The sequence below is a fragment of the Lathyrus oleraceus genome, chromosome 3, assembly GCF_024323335.1.
Source record: "Lathyrus oleraceus cultivar Zhongwan6 chromosome 3, CAAS_Psat_ZW6_1.0, whole genome shotgun sequence".
Taxonomy (NCBI): domain Eukaryota; kingdom Viridiplantae; phylum Streptophyta; class Magnoliopsida; order Fabales; family Fabaceae; genus Lathyrus; species Lathyrus oleraceus.
In genome coordinates, this window is record NC_066581.1 from 27,495,764 (window position 1) to 27,512,447 (window position 16,684).

At 36.1% G+C, this 16,684-nt stretch overlaps 1 protein-coding gene across 1 annotated transcript; it reads left to right on the top strand.

Annotated features, from left to right (window-relative positions):
- Positions 1–2,875: 2,875 nt before the first annotated feature.
- On the top strand, positions 2,876–3,611 carry LOC127132259 (uncharacterized). Its single transcript, XM_051061174.1, has one exon. The coding sequence runs from the start codon at positions 2,961–2,963 to the stop codon at positions 3,450–3,452; it is 492 nt and encodes a 163-aa protein (XP_050917131.1). The 5' UTR covers positions 2,876–2,960; the 3' UTR covers positions 3,453–3,611.
- Positions 3,612–16,684: the final 13,073 nt, after the last annotated feature.

Genomic DNA, 16,684 nt, shown 5'->3' on the forward strand with positions numbered 1-16,684 from the left:
TAAAACTCCAATCTAATGATTGTTTATATTGTTTGTTTTTAAAGGATCCCGAGAAATTTCGTCAACGTTCACACCCTATGGCTTATCCAGACCCATGGTGCGTACCTTACATAGAGCGTGCGGGGTTCGGTCATGTTATGCATGTGGTAAATGCCACAATTGATGTGAAATTTATTCTTGTTTTGTGTGAACGTTGGAGACCAGAGACACACATTTTTCACCTACCAACTGGTGAATGTACCGTCACACTAGAGGACGTGTACATGCTTTTGGGTCTTCGAATAGATGGTAAGCCTGTGACTGGAAATGTTCAACAGCCCAACGAACTATGTCTTCAAATGTTGGGCGTAAATCTAGTCGAGGGTGAGGGATCTGCGAAAGCAAGGGGCTAGGGTATTAAACTATCGAGCCTCCAATTCTACCACGACGCTATAATTTTGACTGAGGATTCGTCCGAACAAGAAAAAATAATAAAAACAAGGTTTTACATTATGTTATTATTTGGGAACTTGCTATTTCCCGAAGGCACGGGAAATAGCATAAACTTTATGTACTTGAGTTTGCTCGAGGACATAGATAGAATAAGCACGTATAGTTGGGGTTCTGCTGTATTGGCTTTCCTATATAGCTCTTTGTGTAAAAATGCACAAAATGACCACCGTACATTTTCTGGATGTGCTTTTTTGCTCCAAACATGGGGGTGGTGGAGATTGCCGAGGCTAGCCCCCGAAAATCCTAACGTCTACTCCTTCCCCTACGCAACTAGGTAAATTTATGATGTTATTTCATTTTGTATATTTATTCTATAAATATTTGTAAATAATATTATTTATCTTTTTTTGTTTAGGTTCATTGCAACTGGACTAGATTACAGTCTTACCCCGAAAAATAAAATAATATTTTATCGTCAACTCTTGGATCGTCTCCGACCACAAGATGTATTACCACTAAATCATTCATCCTCTAACTAATATATTAATATCAAGCATTCTCAAAAAATAACATATTTATTTTTTTCTTTGCAGTTTATTTGAAGACCATATTTGGGATTGGAACATCAACCCAACCCCGAAGATGCAGCTGTTTGGACAGCAAAAACGACTATCATGCGGTTCACCACTGTGGAGATGCACCAAAGTGACCGTGTCAAACTGCAATTCGGAATGCATCAAGAAATCCCAGGCCCCCCAATATCTTTGGAACCTTGGCATCTTAAAAAAGTCAGCCACCAGTGGTATGTCCAAAATTGGAAGGCATTTGCAAAGGAGTTCCGTAAAATGTGGAAAGAGCGTGCCCACTATGTTCTACAATTTCCGGTGGCGCCCAACGAAACGAAGCCGACAAGGGAATATGTGGATTGGTATAGAGCAAATACAACTCCAGAAATGATTGTGTCTGACCCGTTCTATTTGGACGATCCCCGAATGCAACAACCATATTTCCAACAACAATAACCACCACAATATTCCCAACAACAACAAACACCACAATATTACCAACAACAACAAACACCACAATATTACCAACAACAACCACCACCACCGTATTACCAACCACCACCACCACCGTATTACCAATAACAACCACCACAACACATGTCCACCCCCCAACCAAATCAACACTACATACCACAAACTCAACCCCAACCTCAACATTTCCACCACCATCAACAGTCCCAACACCTACCACAAACTCAATCCCCCCACCAACACCAATCCTAACACTTCCATCACGACGATGTCCCGGGCTCTTCCAGTCCTCCACTTAGCCCCGACATAGGTATACAAGAGGATTACCAACAAGACTACTACACACCACAACAGACATTGTTCTTTAGCCAACCCGATTCAACCCTCAACTACCAAAGACCACATTTCGAGGACGCACCCAACAGGAGTCAGTTTGTCCCACCGAGACAAAGCTTTGAGGACGCAGAGGGCACTCGCCTTTCCTACAACATTGAAGGGACTTTGACCCAACCACAACGGCAAAGGGCAAGGGGACGCGTTACGACTAGGGGTGGGAATAGGGAAGCACCACCACCACGTGAGCCGTCTAGACGAGTAGTTAGACCTCCCCCGTGCGGATCGTACCAGGGACCGCATAATATGTAAAAATCCCAAATTAATAATGCATTTTAATTAAACTTTATAATATTTGTCTTGTGTATTATTTTAATATAAATATATTATGTTTATTAATATAAATTAATATATATCTATATATATATATCTTGTGTATTTTACAAATATATACATAATATTATTTATTTACATGTATATAAATTAATATAAATTAATATAATTTATAATAAATATAAATTAATAAATTTAAAATAAGTTAAAAAAGATTTTAAAAAATTAAAAAAATAATTAAAAACATATTAAAAAAATTAAAAAAAAATTAAAAAAAGAAAATAGGAGTAGGCGTCACTCCTAGTGGCGACTTGCCCTACTTTTAAGGGTAGGCGCCATCTAGGATGGCGCCAATGTACAAATTAGGGCAAAAATTGCCCATTTATGTAATTTTTTTGAATTTATGGATTTTTTTGTAATTTTTTTAAAAAATTGATTATTTAAAAAAAATAATCCCAATCTATTGGTTACATGTTAATAAAACATTTTAATATTATGTATTTTAATAAAACATTTTAATATTATGTATTTTAATATAAAAATATTTTGCCGTAACAAAGAATAAAAAATTATTTTGCTGTAACATTTTAATTTAATTTTAATTAAGTGGGTGGCTAATGGCTATGGAAGATAAGGAATTAAATGTTGCATTAATGAACGGCAATGGCATTTGTTGAAATTAATGGAAGATAAAAGGTTAATTTCACAAAATGAGATGTATATAAGAACCCAAGCACAACCTATTGAAACCACACAACAAAACAAACCAAAAAACAGTAACTTTACCTTCCTTGGAGTAACATAACAGCAACGTAACTCAAAAGAATGTCTTTGGTAACCGAAGAAATGAAATCGAAATCAGAGGTATACCATGGAGACGAAATGTGTCAGCTGAAATCCAAAGAGCTTCTGAGAGAAATCGCTCTCCCCAACGGTCTATTACCATTGAAAGACATCATAGAAGTTGGTTACAACGAAGAAACAGGTTTCGTTTGGTTGAAACAGAAGAAGAGCATAACTCACAAGTTTGAAAAGATTGGAAAACTTGTTTCTTATGCTACGGAAGTGACAGCTCAGGTTGAAAAAGGTAAGATTAAGAAACTGAGTGGTGTTAAAACCAAAGAGCTTTTCATTTGGATTACACTTAGTGATATTTATGTTGATGATCCACCTACCGGTAAAATCACTTTTCAAACTCCTGCTGGACTTTTTAAGACTTTTCCAGTTTCTGCTTTTGAAGTTGATGAGAAATCAAGTGGTGTGAAAGAGATTAACAACAAAGTCAATGGAACTGTTGCGGGTGTTAAAGAGGTCTAGTTTTAGAGTCGTGTGGTTGGTTGATACATTTGACAATTTAATTAATAAATTGATGTTGATTTTATCTATATATTTAGGGAAGTTTCAAAGTTTAGTAGTATTAAACATCCTATATTGTTCTTCTCCAATTCAAAATGAAATGAAATTGCTTAAGATAAAGATCTGTACTTTAGTTGTATTTTATGTTATGTTTGGTAGCTGTCATTAAACTTAGTTGATTGTAGATGAAAAGGACTGTCTAACCTTATAAATCAAACTCAAATCACGTTACTAACTCTGTTGGCAGCACCTTCGAGGTGGAAACTACTAATTAGTCTTAACCAGTAAGGTTCTGATACCCATTAATTTGTTAAAATAAAAGTGATACTGCTGGTATTGAATTAGATGTTTGATTGATTTACTGTAACTGAATCAATCTAAATTCAATAGTATCGAATTGTTCACCTTAATAAAAAAGATATTTTTTCTATTTTTTAAATATAATTCATTTTTAAATATTTTTTAATATATTGATTATTTAAAAAAATCTAAAAATATGAAATAATCTTTTATTAAACTAAAATATCGGAGGAGGTAGTAGATTTAATAGTTGATTTTTGAAATATATTTTAAAACTTTAAGTGATAAAGAGAAAATATGTTTGAAGGATCCATAAAATATAAATGAATTTAAGGAAGATGAGATATGCGCAGAGTGAAGTTAATGACGGAGCTTGTGTGGCAGCACAAAGTGACGCAAGTGGTGGAGGGGTTGCGCAAAGTGAGACGAGCACTGGGTCTAATAGGCAGTTCGGTTCGTCAGACTTTGGATTGGTTTTTTGGTTCCCGTGTATAGGTTGTGTTTTGGGCTGTTAATATGATAATAGGTTGTGTTTTGGGCTTGTAATAGATATGTTGGGTTTTAACAATTGTAAATATATATCATTTTTTGTTTTCATAATCTTTAACATATCTAATCAACTTTGATACCAATTGAAATTATATTTGATAAATAATAAGATGTCACACACAATGTTGAAATAATGTGTGTGACAAGATGATCTAAAATGCTCGATAAATAATTAAGTAAATAATAAATAAGAGATATAAATAATTGGTAACTAGTTTGATAGAATAGTTATATATATATATATATATATATATATATATATATATATATATATATATATATATATATATATATATATATATATAAATATATATATATATATGAGAGAGAGAGAGAGGGGTAATAAACTTCACAAGTACACATAAAAAATTCTATTATACCTAAATAAAAAGAATGACAATGATAGAGTTCAACACAAGAAAGACAATACAAAATTTGATACCACAAAAAATCCAACGGCGTGACTATTCTCTAAAAGCTATATCTTCCACGAGCTGAATAATCTCTTTATATAAAGATATAGAGATAACGTCGGACCAAAAAGTCCAATAATAAAAACAGACCAAAATTTTAAAGAAACTTAATTTTTTAATTTTAATTTTAAAAAATCCAATTAATTTTTTTCAAAAATGATGTCATAATGCTTTACTAATATAAATCCTAAGTAAATCAAATCTTTCTGAATTAAACCTGGTTTAATCAAAATGAAATTAAATCTTTTCAAAAAAATACGTTTGAGAAAAATCCAGCCTCGATGTCTCAACAAAATTTGAGATATCTTAGTTGTTTACAAAAATATGTCAATCAATTATAATAGAAAGTTGAATGATATATTTAGTATATAATATATTTTTTATTACAATTATGCTTTCAAATATTAAGTATTCGACACTCTGTCCTCAAATGATAACTAATATTTTTACATTGACTTCTACTTTATTTTGTTTGCAATTATTTATCTGAGTTCTTCTTCAACAGATTTTAAATTATACTAATAATAGATCACTCAAATTTTTGATTGTTTAACAAATGATAAATGTTAGAGTTGGTTGATGGCTGAAAAATCCAAAATCATATAAGTCTTTGTCATAAATGACTTGTCATTTACTACATATTTTACATGTCACTAATCTTATCAAGGAACACATCTTTTAAAATATTTTACTCACACTATTTTAAAAGCAACCACCCATATCAAAGTTTCTAAGACTTCGAACATTTTACCCAAAACTTCATATATTGACCGATGTCAACTTATGAAAATGAGCAATCACCCATATCAAAGCAAGACACTCTATGGAGTGACACAATAAATTATCCATATTTAACAAAATTCAAATCTAAAATTTAGAAAATAAGAGGCCGTTTGGAAGACTTCTTAAAAACTCTATTTATATTTTTAAAAACTTATGAATAAAATACTTCTTTGATAATTGTTAGGTCATAAGGAGAAACTTTAATATTGGATTAAGATCAATACACAAGTGAGAAATACTTCAAAGGAGATCTCAATAAGAAATTCGAAATGTCAGATCTGGGTGATATTTCATATTTCCTTGGCATCGAATTCTACAAGAGTGGTTGAGGTTTGATGATGCATCAAAGAAGGTACGCAAGCAAAATTCTCAAGACATTTGAGATGGAAGATTGCAATCAAACTTCGACTCCAGCTGAGCCCAGATTACAACTGTCGAAAGATTCAGATGAAGATGATGTCGACCTAACCCAATTTAGAAACTTATTGGGTCACTTCGATACATTTTGTCACACAAGACCTGACTTAGCATACAGTGTAGGTATGGTGAGTAGATTCATGCAGAAGCCAAAGGTATTTGATGAAGGAAACTAAGGTATTTGAAAGGAACTCTCGACTATGGCATTCTGTTTCCTGCAGTTGATGAAGGAAAAGAATGCAAATTAGTTAGATACACCGACTCAAGTTGGTGTAATGATGTTGAGGATCGAAAATTCACAGCTGGCTACGTGTTTATGTTAGGTGGTACACCAGTTACTTGGAGTTCGAGAAAAGAGCCAGTAGTGACATTATCGACGTACGAAGAAAAATACATAGATGCTTCTCTTTGTGCATGTCAAGCAACATGGATGGTAAATCTGGTCGAAGAGATAACAACAAAGGGTCATGGAACAATTACCATGAAGATCGATAACATGTCAGATATCAATCTGGCGAAGAATCTGATAGCACATGGTCAAAGCAAGCACATCAACATGAGGTTCCATTATCTTCGAGAGAAGGTAGTAGATGGAAAGGTGAATGTGGAACACTGCAGAATTGAGAATCAGATTGTAGACATCATGACAAGAGGAGAGCAGATCAAAGTGTTCAGAAGACTAAGAGTTATGATGAATGTAGATAGTTTATACACAATAAATTAGATGGTGTCTTGAATTATAACTCCTTGTGTCGAAGTAGGCTTCTCGACAGAACAAGGAAGTGTCGAACCACCTAGTATGTTGAGTTGTGTTAGTGTGTCGAAGTGTCAGAACATGTTGCTTTCCACAGGATTTCGACTCATCCTTAGTTTAGTAGTGTTAGCTATTTTGGGCTTTTATAGGTTTGGGCTTTGGCTTGAGGTCCAAGTTAACCTAAATCTATAAATAGAGTGAGTAACCCTTATTTTTGTAATGAAGTGAATAGAGTATTCCTAACATTGTAATTCACAGTATGTTGCAGTTGCAAAGTGAATAAGAAGTTTTCCACAGTTTGTGGGCAGAGAGAAACTCTGCAGAATTTAATTCTTCTTCTCCTTCATTGTTCTTTACTTTCTTTCTTTATCCATTGTTCTTTTCTTTTACTGTCATTGTGTGGGGAATAACAATCTTATTCATCAAGATTGATTGAAATTCATCATAGGTTTTGGGGAATTTCCAACATCTGGTATCAAGAGCTCTGTTTTAAACGATTCGTGGGAAGAAAATCACAATGGCAACGAATCATCCAAACAGGCATTTTCCAGCAAATCCTCTGATTCTCAAGAACTACAATTACGAAAATTAGTGCAAGCAGATAGAGGTTGTGTTCTGTTATCAAGATCTTTGGGATCTTATGAAGGAAGGAGTAGCAACGCTTGCAGAAGACGTGACAAATCAAGAAAAGGTTACACATAATGAATTGAAGAAGAAAGACTATGAAGCTCTCTTTATAATCCATCAATGTGTTGATGCAGATAAATTTGAAAAGGTTAGTGATATAGAGTCAGCGAAAAAAGCATGGGCAATTCTGGAGAAATCATTTGTGCAAAGAAGGTGAAAGAGATGAGGTTACAATCTCACAAAAGAATGTATGAATTGCTTCAGATGGAAGACAATGAAAGTATAACTGTTTTCTCCACCAATGTAACGAAACTGGTGAATTAAATAAAGGTATATGGAGAAGTGTTGACATCAAGATCTATTGTTGGAAAGATCTTGAGGTCGTTGGCTCTGAAGTTCGACCACGTGGTAGTAGCCATAGAAGAGTCGAAGGATTTGTCAAAATTGACAAAGGAATAGCTTCAAGGGACGCTTGAATCTCATGAACAAAGAATGGTTGAAACAGCTGCAGGAAAGTCGAAGAGTGATATGGCTTTGCAGGCTCAATCAGCAAAAGAAAGAAGTGACAAAGGAAGCTAGAATGGCAATAAAGATAGAGGAGGCTATAAAAATTCGACTGGTCGAAATCAGCAAGAAGGAAACTGGTCGAATCAGAGAAAACCCTGGAACCAAGGTGATCGGGAAAATAGTAAGTGTACTATTTTGTCTTTTATAGTAATAAGGGGGAAATTCCCCGAATGTCGATCTCAAGGACTGCAAGTTAATATTGAGTTTAAACTATCATTCAATTAAACAAAAAGTATTAATTTGGTTTTTTAGGTGTAAAAATATAATAATAAAAGTAAAGGTAAATAAGGATGAAAATAAGGGTTTATAGAGAAAAAGGAACAATGCCAGGGAAGGTGTATGATTTATCCCTGTAACAACTCTGAGTCACTATTGCATCAACAAATATCAATTACTACCAGTTCTTAAGGGTATTTTCTCCCAAGTCCTTGGTGAGAAAACCTTTAATAAATCTACCCTAATTTCCATGTCCATAACCAATTAGGGTGAAGTTAAGCTGTATAATATCAAGAATACTCTGGTTCATACAGGGTATCCCTAGTCCTAGGTGATATCAACTGTAGAGTAACCTTATGAAAACCTTATCAATGGCGGTCCAACTTAATTGATAACCATAAATCGATCTCGATTTGTCCGAAAGAGAAAGTAATAAACACATCAAAAGGTTACCGTAAAAACAATATTATAAATGCAAATGTAAACTCAAATTCGTTACAATTCTAAATTAGGGACACCCCCTAGCATTAGGGGTTTAGCTACTCATATTGTTTAAAACAAATTCAAGTTAAAATTTACAAATTACAAGTAATTGGATGACTTTGATCTTCAATCGCTCCCGCTCATGAAAACCTTTAGCTCTTCGAATGCCTTGATCTCTGTAATAGTTGATTGCTTCACAATACTGTATTTTGCCGTATTCCAAGATACTTTTTCCTTTGGCAGAATATCCTCTTTTATAGTGAAAATTCCAAGCAGCAGTTGGACAGGTCCAAAAATATCTCTAAACAGCCCGACGAACAAAAGCCCGAGAAAAACTGAATTTTTGGGCTTGGGCTGACACGGCCCGTGGCATGGGTGACACGGCTGAGTGTGGTGCTTGACACGGCCCATGTCAGTTGACACGGATGGCCGTGTCAGGCCACTGTATTCTTTAACACGCCCTCCTTTGCCTGACACGGTCCGTGTCAAGTGTCGCAGCCTAAAAAAATATAGTGTGCGAAAAAACAACCGGCGAGAAAGAAATGACAGAAGAGTCGCCACCGTGCGCTATTTATCCCAAAGGAGGGAAAGGAAACGCTCGAAGTAAACCTGGAGAAAGAAAAGGAAAAGACAAGGTCTCGCAACCAAATCTTGGGTTCGGGAGTCGATTATGCGAAGGGAAGGTATTAGCACCCCTACGCATCCGTAGTACTCTACGGGATCCACTCTTGTTGTTCTTGTCTAAAGGGTGTGGGTTTATCTAATATACTATTTACTAAAAGAGAGGGTCAAAATAAAATGACTTGCACGGATGTCGCATCCACTACATACGTATCTCATCTGAATATGAGAATCAGAGTATTCGTAGCTCGGCTACCTATGGGTGAAGGAGATGTATGCTCGCTAAGACATCGCGTCTTATGCCTACGTATCTCATCTGGAATGAGAATCAGAGCAAAACGTAGTTCAGCTAACTACGGGAACAAGGGTCTCGATTGCAACTAGGGCAAGAGAAAGGGAAGGTCTCGATCACAACGAGGGCGAGAGAAAAGGAATCGCAACGAGGGCGAGAGCAAGCAAGGATTAGTTGTTAGTTGTCAATCAAAAACTCGGCAAGACATCGCGTCTCGTGCCTACGTATCTCATCTGAACATGAGAATCAGAGTTTTCGTAGTTCGACTAACTACGGGTTGCCATCTGAACATGGACTTACAAAGGAGGACACCAGTTGTGTCAAAAGAGAGTGGGCAATGTGGTCACGTCCTAGCAGCAGGTGTCGCAGCTCGCTGAATCAAGTCTTAGGCGGTTACCTCTTTGCAATAGGACGGACTTGACATGCCACAGGATCGGAGACGCACGGAAGGTCTAAAAAATGGGGAAGCTCTGCCCTAAAGTTGTCATGCAATATGTACTTATGTGTTAGGATTTAGAAATGGGAACATCTACCTAATGTTAGCATGCAAAGAATAAGGGAGTTCTACCTATGTTATCATACAAAAGAATGAGGGAATACTACCTATGTTATCATACAAAAGGGTTCTACCTAATGGGTGCTACCCAATCGGGACAAGAATCGACGAATGGAGCAAGAAAAGGATAAGGGTAAGGGTAGATGGCGATGCATGAAGCAATCGACTTACAAAAGGTAGATGGCGATGCATGAAGCAATCGACTTACAAGAGAAATGGCGATGCATGAAGCAATCGACTTACAAAAGGAATGAATGAATACGTGCTGGTTCTGTTAAGTTTTGAAAATGGTTACTCGACGTTGGATCGAGGTTTTGATCTTGTTTTGAAATGGTTATCGGATGTTCATTTTATTTCTTGTATTAACAGATGAATAAAGAATGAAAGAATAAACATTATACACTTCATGGGAGAGGGGTACATTTGTTATGAATGAGGATTGTTCATGGCAATCAATCAATAAAAATATATGCCTCATACACCATACAAGTAGGCAACAGTTAATCAAACAATCAGATAAATAACAGGTACATGGTCAAGTCAAATAATCAAAGAATGAAATAATGAAGCATTAGAAAATGCATGAGAAGTATAAACATGTTAAACAATCAAACAATAGAAGCATGGATGAAAGAAACAAGTGTAAAAAATATCAGATGAATCAGACAAGTGAAACTATACACACAAAGAATCAATGAATAATTTAATCGGGAAATGATGCAAGGATAAAATAAAATCAAGATGAAAATCCTCTAATATGTGGCATATGAGATGGACAAGGGAGGATCAAAAGATCTCTTCAATTGCCTTAAGTAATCCCTAAGTCAAACATCAATCATAGAAAAGTCAACTGAAAAGTCAAGTCAACTTAAAAAATATCAAATAAATAGTAAATTAATTCAATAAATTATGAAAAAAATAAATTAAGAGAGGTGGGGCCAGGACATCATCATCCCCCAAAACGATTTTTAAAATAATGAAAATTAGTGTATAAATTAATTGAAATAAAACAGAAGTCAAATGTAAAGTAAACCAAGCAAACTAGGTCAAAAATAAACCCAAAATAAATTAAAAATGGGAAATAAAATTCCAATAAAAGGTCAGGTTGACCATGAGACATTGGTCAACCCTCATCCCAAAAATCAGAACCTAAAAATAATTTTAAGTCAAGAAAATAAAATAAATACAAATAAGTGTGTTAAAATGGACTAATTGAAACAAATAATTAAAATAAAATATTAACATTAAATAAAATATGAAAATAAAAATTAAATAAATTAAATAAACCATTAAGGAAAGTAAAAAATATTTTTTTGTATTTTTATGAATAAATGAAATATTTTTAAATAATTAAAACAAAACAGAATAAAAATAAGAATAAAGAATAAAAAGGAGAGAATGAAAATAAATGAAATATGGTAGTGGGCCTAGCGCAGGGGTGCAGGTAGCGAAAGGTGGGAAGGAAACGCCAGGCCCGGTCCAGCGAAACCCATGCGTGTGACAGCAGAAAATGAATGTACATTCATTAAAATCATGTAACTTATTAATCAATTGGGCAAGGCTGAACTTAAGTCACTAAGTGACAAAAAAGAAACGGATGGTCGTGATGAAGACGGGACGCGCATGATCGGACGTCCGTCATGAAGCCACGCGTCATTCCTCATGCAAAACGTAAAACAACCTTACACATGCATGCTGTAACGCGTGAAAACGCAGGCCATCCTCTCCAACTTCCACACTACATAACTCATGCTATGGTTCACGAAATGGCGAGATGTAAAAAGCAAACTTCTAGTACTAAGTGAGTAGAGCACAATGGTGTTTTATTTCATGAAAAATAATGATCTTATCATAGAGAAATATGGACAGCAAGGGAGGCTCATGAACATGGATATGAGTGAAAAAATAACAGCATGAATTCCAATTCAAAACACAGCCTCATGGTGAGGGTTTCATGGACAAGTAGTGCACGATGTTAACATGAAAAAAAGACAACATGATAAGAGCATGGCCATAGCATGAAAACAATAGTAAGCATAAGCATTGCAAGCATGAAAAACAACAATGAGCAAGCAAAGTATTCATGGCCATGGAAGGTTGGAATAAAGAGATTACCTAGTGGAGACAGTTCACTGCTTCTTGTTGGGATGAGAGGAAAGAGAAGGAAGATATTTCAATGGTGTTGCAAACTTGAAGAAATGGAAAATGGAAGTGAGAAACAGCCTTGCCCTTGCCTTGCTCTTGCTTAGGTCGAAAATGTAGCAGCCTCCCTCTCAGATTAGGGTTTCCAAGTCTTAAATATGTAGGGTTTTAAGTTTTTGAATGGGTTTAAGGGTATGGTTTGGTTCATGACACAATGATGCAAAAAGTGGTGCAAAAGGTGAGGTGTATTAGAAGATCTAATTATGGAAAAGCTTAAATGAGTTGACAACAAAAGTGCATAAAGCAAATGGCCAAATGAGGAAATGCAAGGGCTGGTTGGTTTATGCAGCAAGACATGGAAATAAGTCCAACAGGGTGACTTTAAGGCATTGTAACTTGATGAATACATGTCCAAATGGCAAGGCAATGCAAACAGTAGAAATAGGGAATGAAACTTAACATCTTTCATGTTGAACACAAGTTAAAATTATGAGTGGAAAGAGGTGAAAAATGGCCATAAAGTTCAGGTCCCATAGCTGCAAAATGGTTGGGCCAGTTTGGCCTAAATGCTGTCAAAAAATTCAGCCTATGATACCAACTTTAGATGAGTGTATCTTCCAAACCAATGATCCAAATGAGGTGGTTCCAAAAAGGTGTGAAAGAGGACATATCAAGGTACAACTGTCATGAAGAAAGTGTTTTCAAAAGATGCCTTGAAGTGCAATAAATCTGGCCCATAATTCTTGACAAATTTTGCAAATTTTGGACTTAGAAAATTTTCTATGTCCTAAAATAATGTCTTACTTTGACCAAGCATAACTTTCTCAATTTTAATCTAAATGAAACAAACGTTATATCTCAAGAAAGCTTGGAACAAGAGAAACAACTTTTATGTAGGAGAAATTTTCAAATGGAGCTTGCATCTAGATGGAATATAGGCTTAAAGTGGGTGCAAAAACCATAAAAACTTGCCCTAAATGGAAAGTCAACTATTTCCAAATTTGGTAACTTTTCCAACTACTGATTAAATGATGAATCTGTTAGGGACCAATTTGTACTGCTTTTTATACCATTTTAATGGTCCCTTTTACCAAGTTTTGATTTAATTACACACTTTTATCTTCATTATTTTGTATAAATGCAATTAGGTTTAATTTATTTTGTTTTGAATAGTTATTTCACATTTTTTGTTAGTTGTGTAGAATTGTGGATAAGCAAGACCTTGGATTGCAACAATACATTTTGGAGGAAGCTTGCCAAACAAGGAAGCTGGAGAAGCAACAGTTCGCGCCGCGAACTTCCTTCGCGCCGTGAAGGCTGCGAATCCAGCAAGCTGACCAAGGGTCAAAAGTGCTGCTGTGCAGGAAAAGTTAATTGCCATTTTGATGTCTGCCTGGGAATTGCTTTTCTGCTTTAGATGACAAAGTCCAATTAGGGAAATGTCAACCTTTTTGGTAGAGACAAAATAGTTTAACCTAGGGGATTGAAACATTATTCGATATTCATTCACACATTGTGCTGTAGAGCTTTTGTGATAGAGAAAAACAGAGTTTTTCTTATTGAACTTTCTGCTTTGTAACAATGGTGATGAGGAGCTAAACTCCCTTTTGTCAAGATTGGAGGTAGTAGCTATTCTCATCTGTTTATGTATTCACTTTGATTTATATATGAGATAAAGATTGTTGATGTATTGAATACTGTTTTTGCTTTAAGTTGAAAACCAGATTTGAGTAGTTGTCGAGAGAGATTACTCAAGTTTAGACATAAAACAGATTTTCAAGTAGTGAATAAGTTGTAGAGATAGATTTATTCATTACTATTCTTTGATATTGAACATTAAAGATTGCTATATTGATAGTTAGGTGGAGAGATCGTCTAAGGATCAATATAGTGATTATCACGATATCATTTAGACATAAATGACTTTGAGAGGATATTTGAACATCATCAATCATCTTGAATCTATTTATTTATCATAGGGAATCATAGACATTTGAAATAGTGAACTCCAATCTTGCCAAGCTTTTATATTTGACTAAAACCACTTCATAGTTTTGTTAATTTTCACTCACAAAATATTTCTCCAAACAAAACAACCCTGTTACTTTCTAAACTTATAACATTTGAATTATAGAACGGCGGTAATATTACCCAATCTCTGTGGATACGATACAAAAAAATATTTGCCGAAGATATACTTTTCAACAAATTGGCGCCGTTGCCCGGGATTGGTGTCGATATTACAAGCATCGCAATAATTCATTGTTTTAAGTTTTGTTACATTTATTACTATCCCTCTTTTGTTTCACTTGGTTTGTTAGTTTTGTAGATTCTAGTGCATGCGAGGAAAAGCAACCGAGGAGCAACTTCAATTCGATCCTGAAATTGAAAGAACACTTCGGAAGCTCAATAGCAAAACACGAAGAAGAAGGAAACTAGCCGAAGAGAGGAACCGGAGAGAAGAAGCATCTACTTCCGCACTTGTTCCAATCGAAGAAGTGGTTGTAGAGGCTTGTGAAGGAAACATGGCGGAGGATAATCATACCGAAATGTCCGCTAATAGTCCAAGAAGGAATGCTCAATTTGCCCGAGGAGGAAGAAATACGGAGATGAAGACCGGAATCCTCCAACTTCTCTATGCAACTCCATTCACCGGAATGGATCACGAAGATCCGTATACCCATCTCATCAAATTCTATGAGATTGCGGGTTCTACGGGAATAGACGAAGCGGGTGAAGAAACGTTATTCAAGAGGATGTTCCCACACTCCTTAGTGGGAAAGGCAAAAGAGTGGTACCTTGATCAAGAATCAAGAGTGATGACGGATTGGAATTTGTTAGAAGAAAAGTTCTTAGAAAGATACTTCCCTCAATCCCGATTCATGGAAGCCAAAACGGCTATAGCGGTATTCACTCAAGGAGGCAGCGAATCTCTAAATGAAGCTTGGGAGAGATTCAAATCAATGTTGAGGAAGTGTAAGGGACATGGTTTTGATGAGCTTACTCAAATCCATATTTTTTTGAATGGTCTCCAATCAACTCATAAGACACTTCTGGACGCCACCGCGGGTGGATCGCTTATATCAAAAACTGCGGAAGAAGCTAAAGTCATAATTGAACGGATGGCCTGTAATGATCATCAAGGTCAACATGATCGTAGCCCGTCACAACGTAAGCCTGGAGTTCTAGAGTTGAATACAAATGATGCCATCCTTGCTCAAAACAAGCTACTCTCTCAACAAGTGGAGCTTCTTACTCAACAAATGGCCAAGCTTCCACAGCAAATAAAAGAGATTCAAGGGTTTCAAGTTCAGCATCAAGTAGCATGTTGCGAGTTGTGTCAAGGGGATCACCCTACTGGTTTTTGTCCTCCACCCCAAGAAGAAGTGAGTTATGTGAACAACCAAAACCAGGGATATCAAAGACAGCAGCCTAACAATCAAGGCTATCAACCAAGAAACAATCAAGGCTACCAACCGTCAAGGTTCAACAATCAGAATTATCAACAGCAAAGCCCTTACCAACAACCAAACTCTCAAGGTCAGCAGTCGCAAGGAGGAAATTCCAAGCTAGAAGACACTCTTCAACAATTCATGCAAGCTTCCATGGCAAATCAGAAGAGTAACGAGGCGGCAATTAAAAATCTGGAAAATCAAGTAGGCCAACTCGCGAAGCAACTGTCGGAACAAAACGCAGGGCCTTCTTTCTCTGCTAACACTCAACCAAATCCAAAGGAGCATTGCAAAGCAGTCGTCACAAGGAGCGGTAAAGCGTTGGTAAGTGAAAAAGGTGAAGAAATTGTAGAAGAGAACACCACTGATGGGATGCTGGAAGAAACAGATATAGTTGGTGAAGGGGAAAATGCTTCTGGAAATGCTCAGTTCGCGCCGCGAAAAGAGCAGGTTTTGCCCACTGCTGTGCAGACTGATTTAGAAGGGAAAAAAGATGCTGAATCAAAGAAAAAGAAGAAATCTGAGAAGGGAGTGAATGTCATTCCAACTCAACATCTACCCTATCCACATGCTCCATCAAGGAAAGACAATGCTAGGCACTATGCACGGTTCATGGACATCTTCACGCAACTCCAAATCAACATTCCATTTGCTGATGCATTAGAACAAATGCCACGGTATGCTAAATTTATGAAGGACATTCTTACCAAGAAAAGGCGACACGTGGAAGATGAGACCATAATTCTTGATGCACGGTGTAGCGCAATCATCCAGAAGACTTTACCTAGGAAGGAGTCCGACCCGGGCCGGGTTGTCCTACCGGTAACCATTGGAAGCACATACGTTGGGAATGGTTTGATAGATTTGGGCTCTAGTATAAATTTAATCCCCCTTTCTATTGTCAAACGATTGGGAAATGTGGAGATTAAATCAACAAGAATGACCCTACAACTAGCAGACA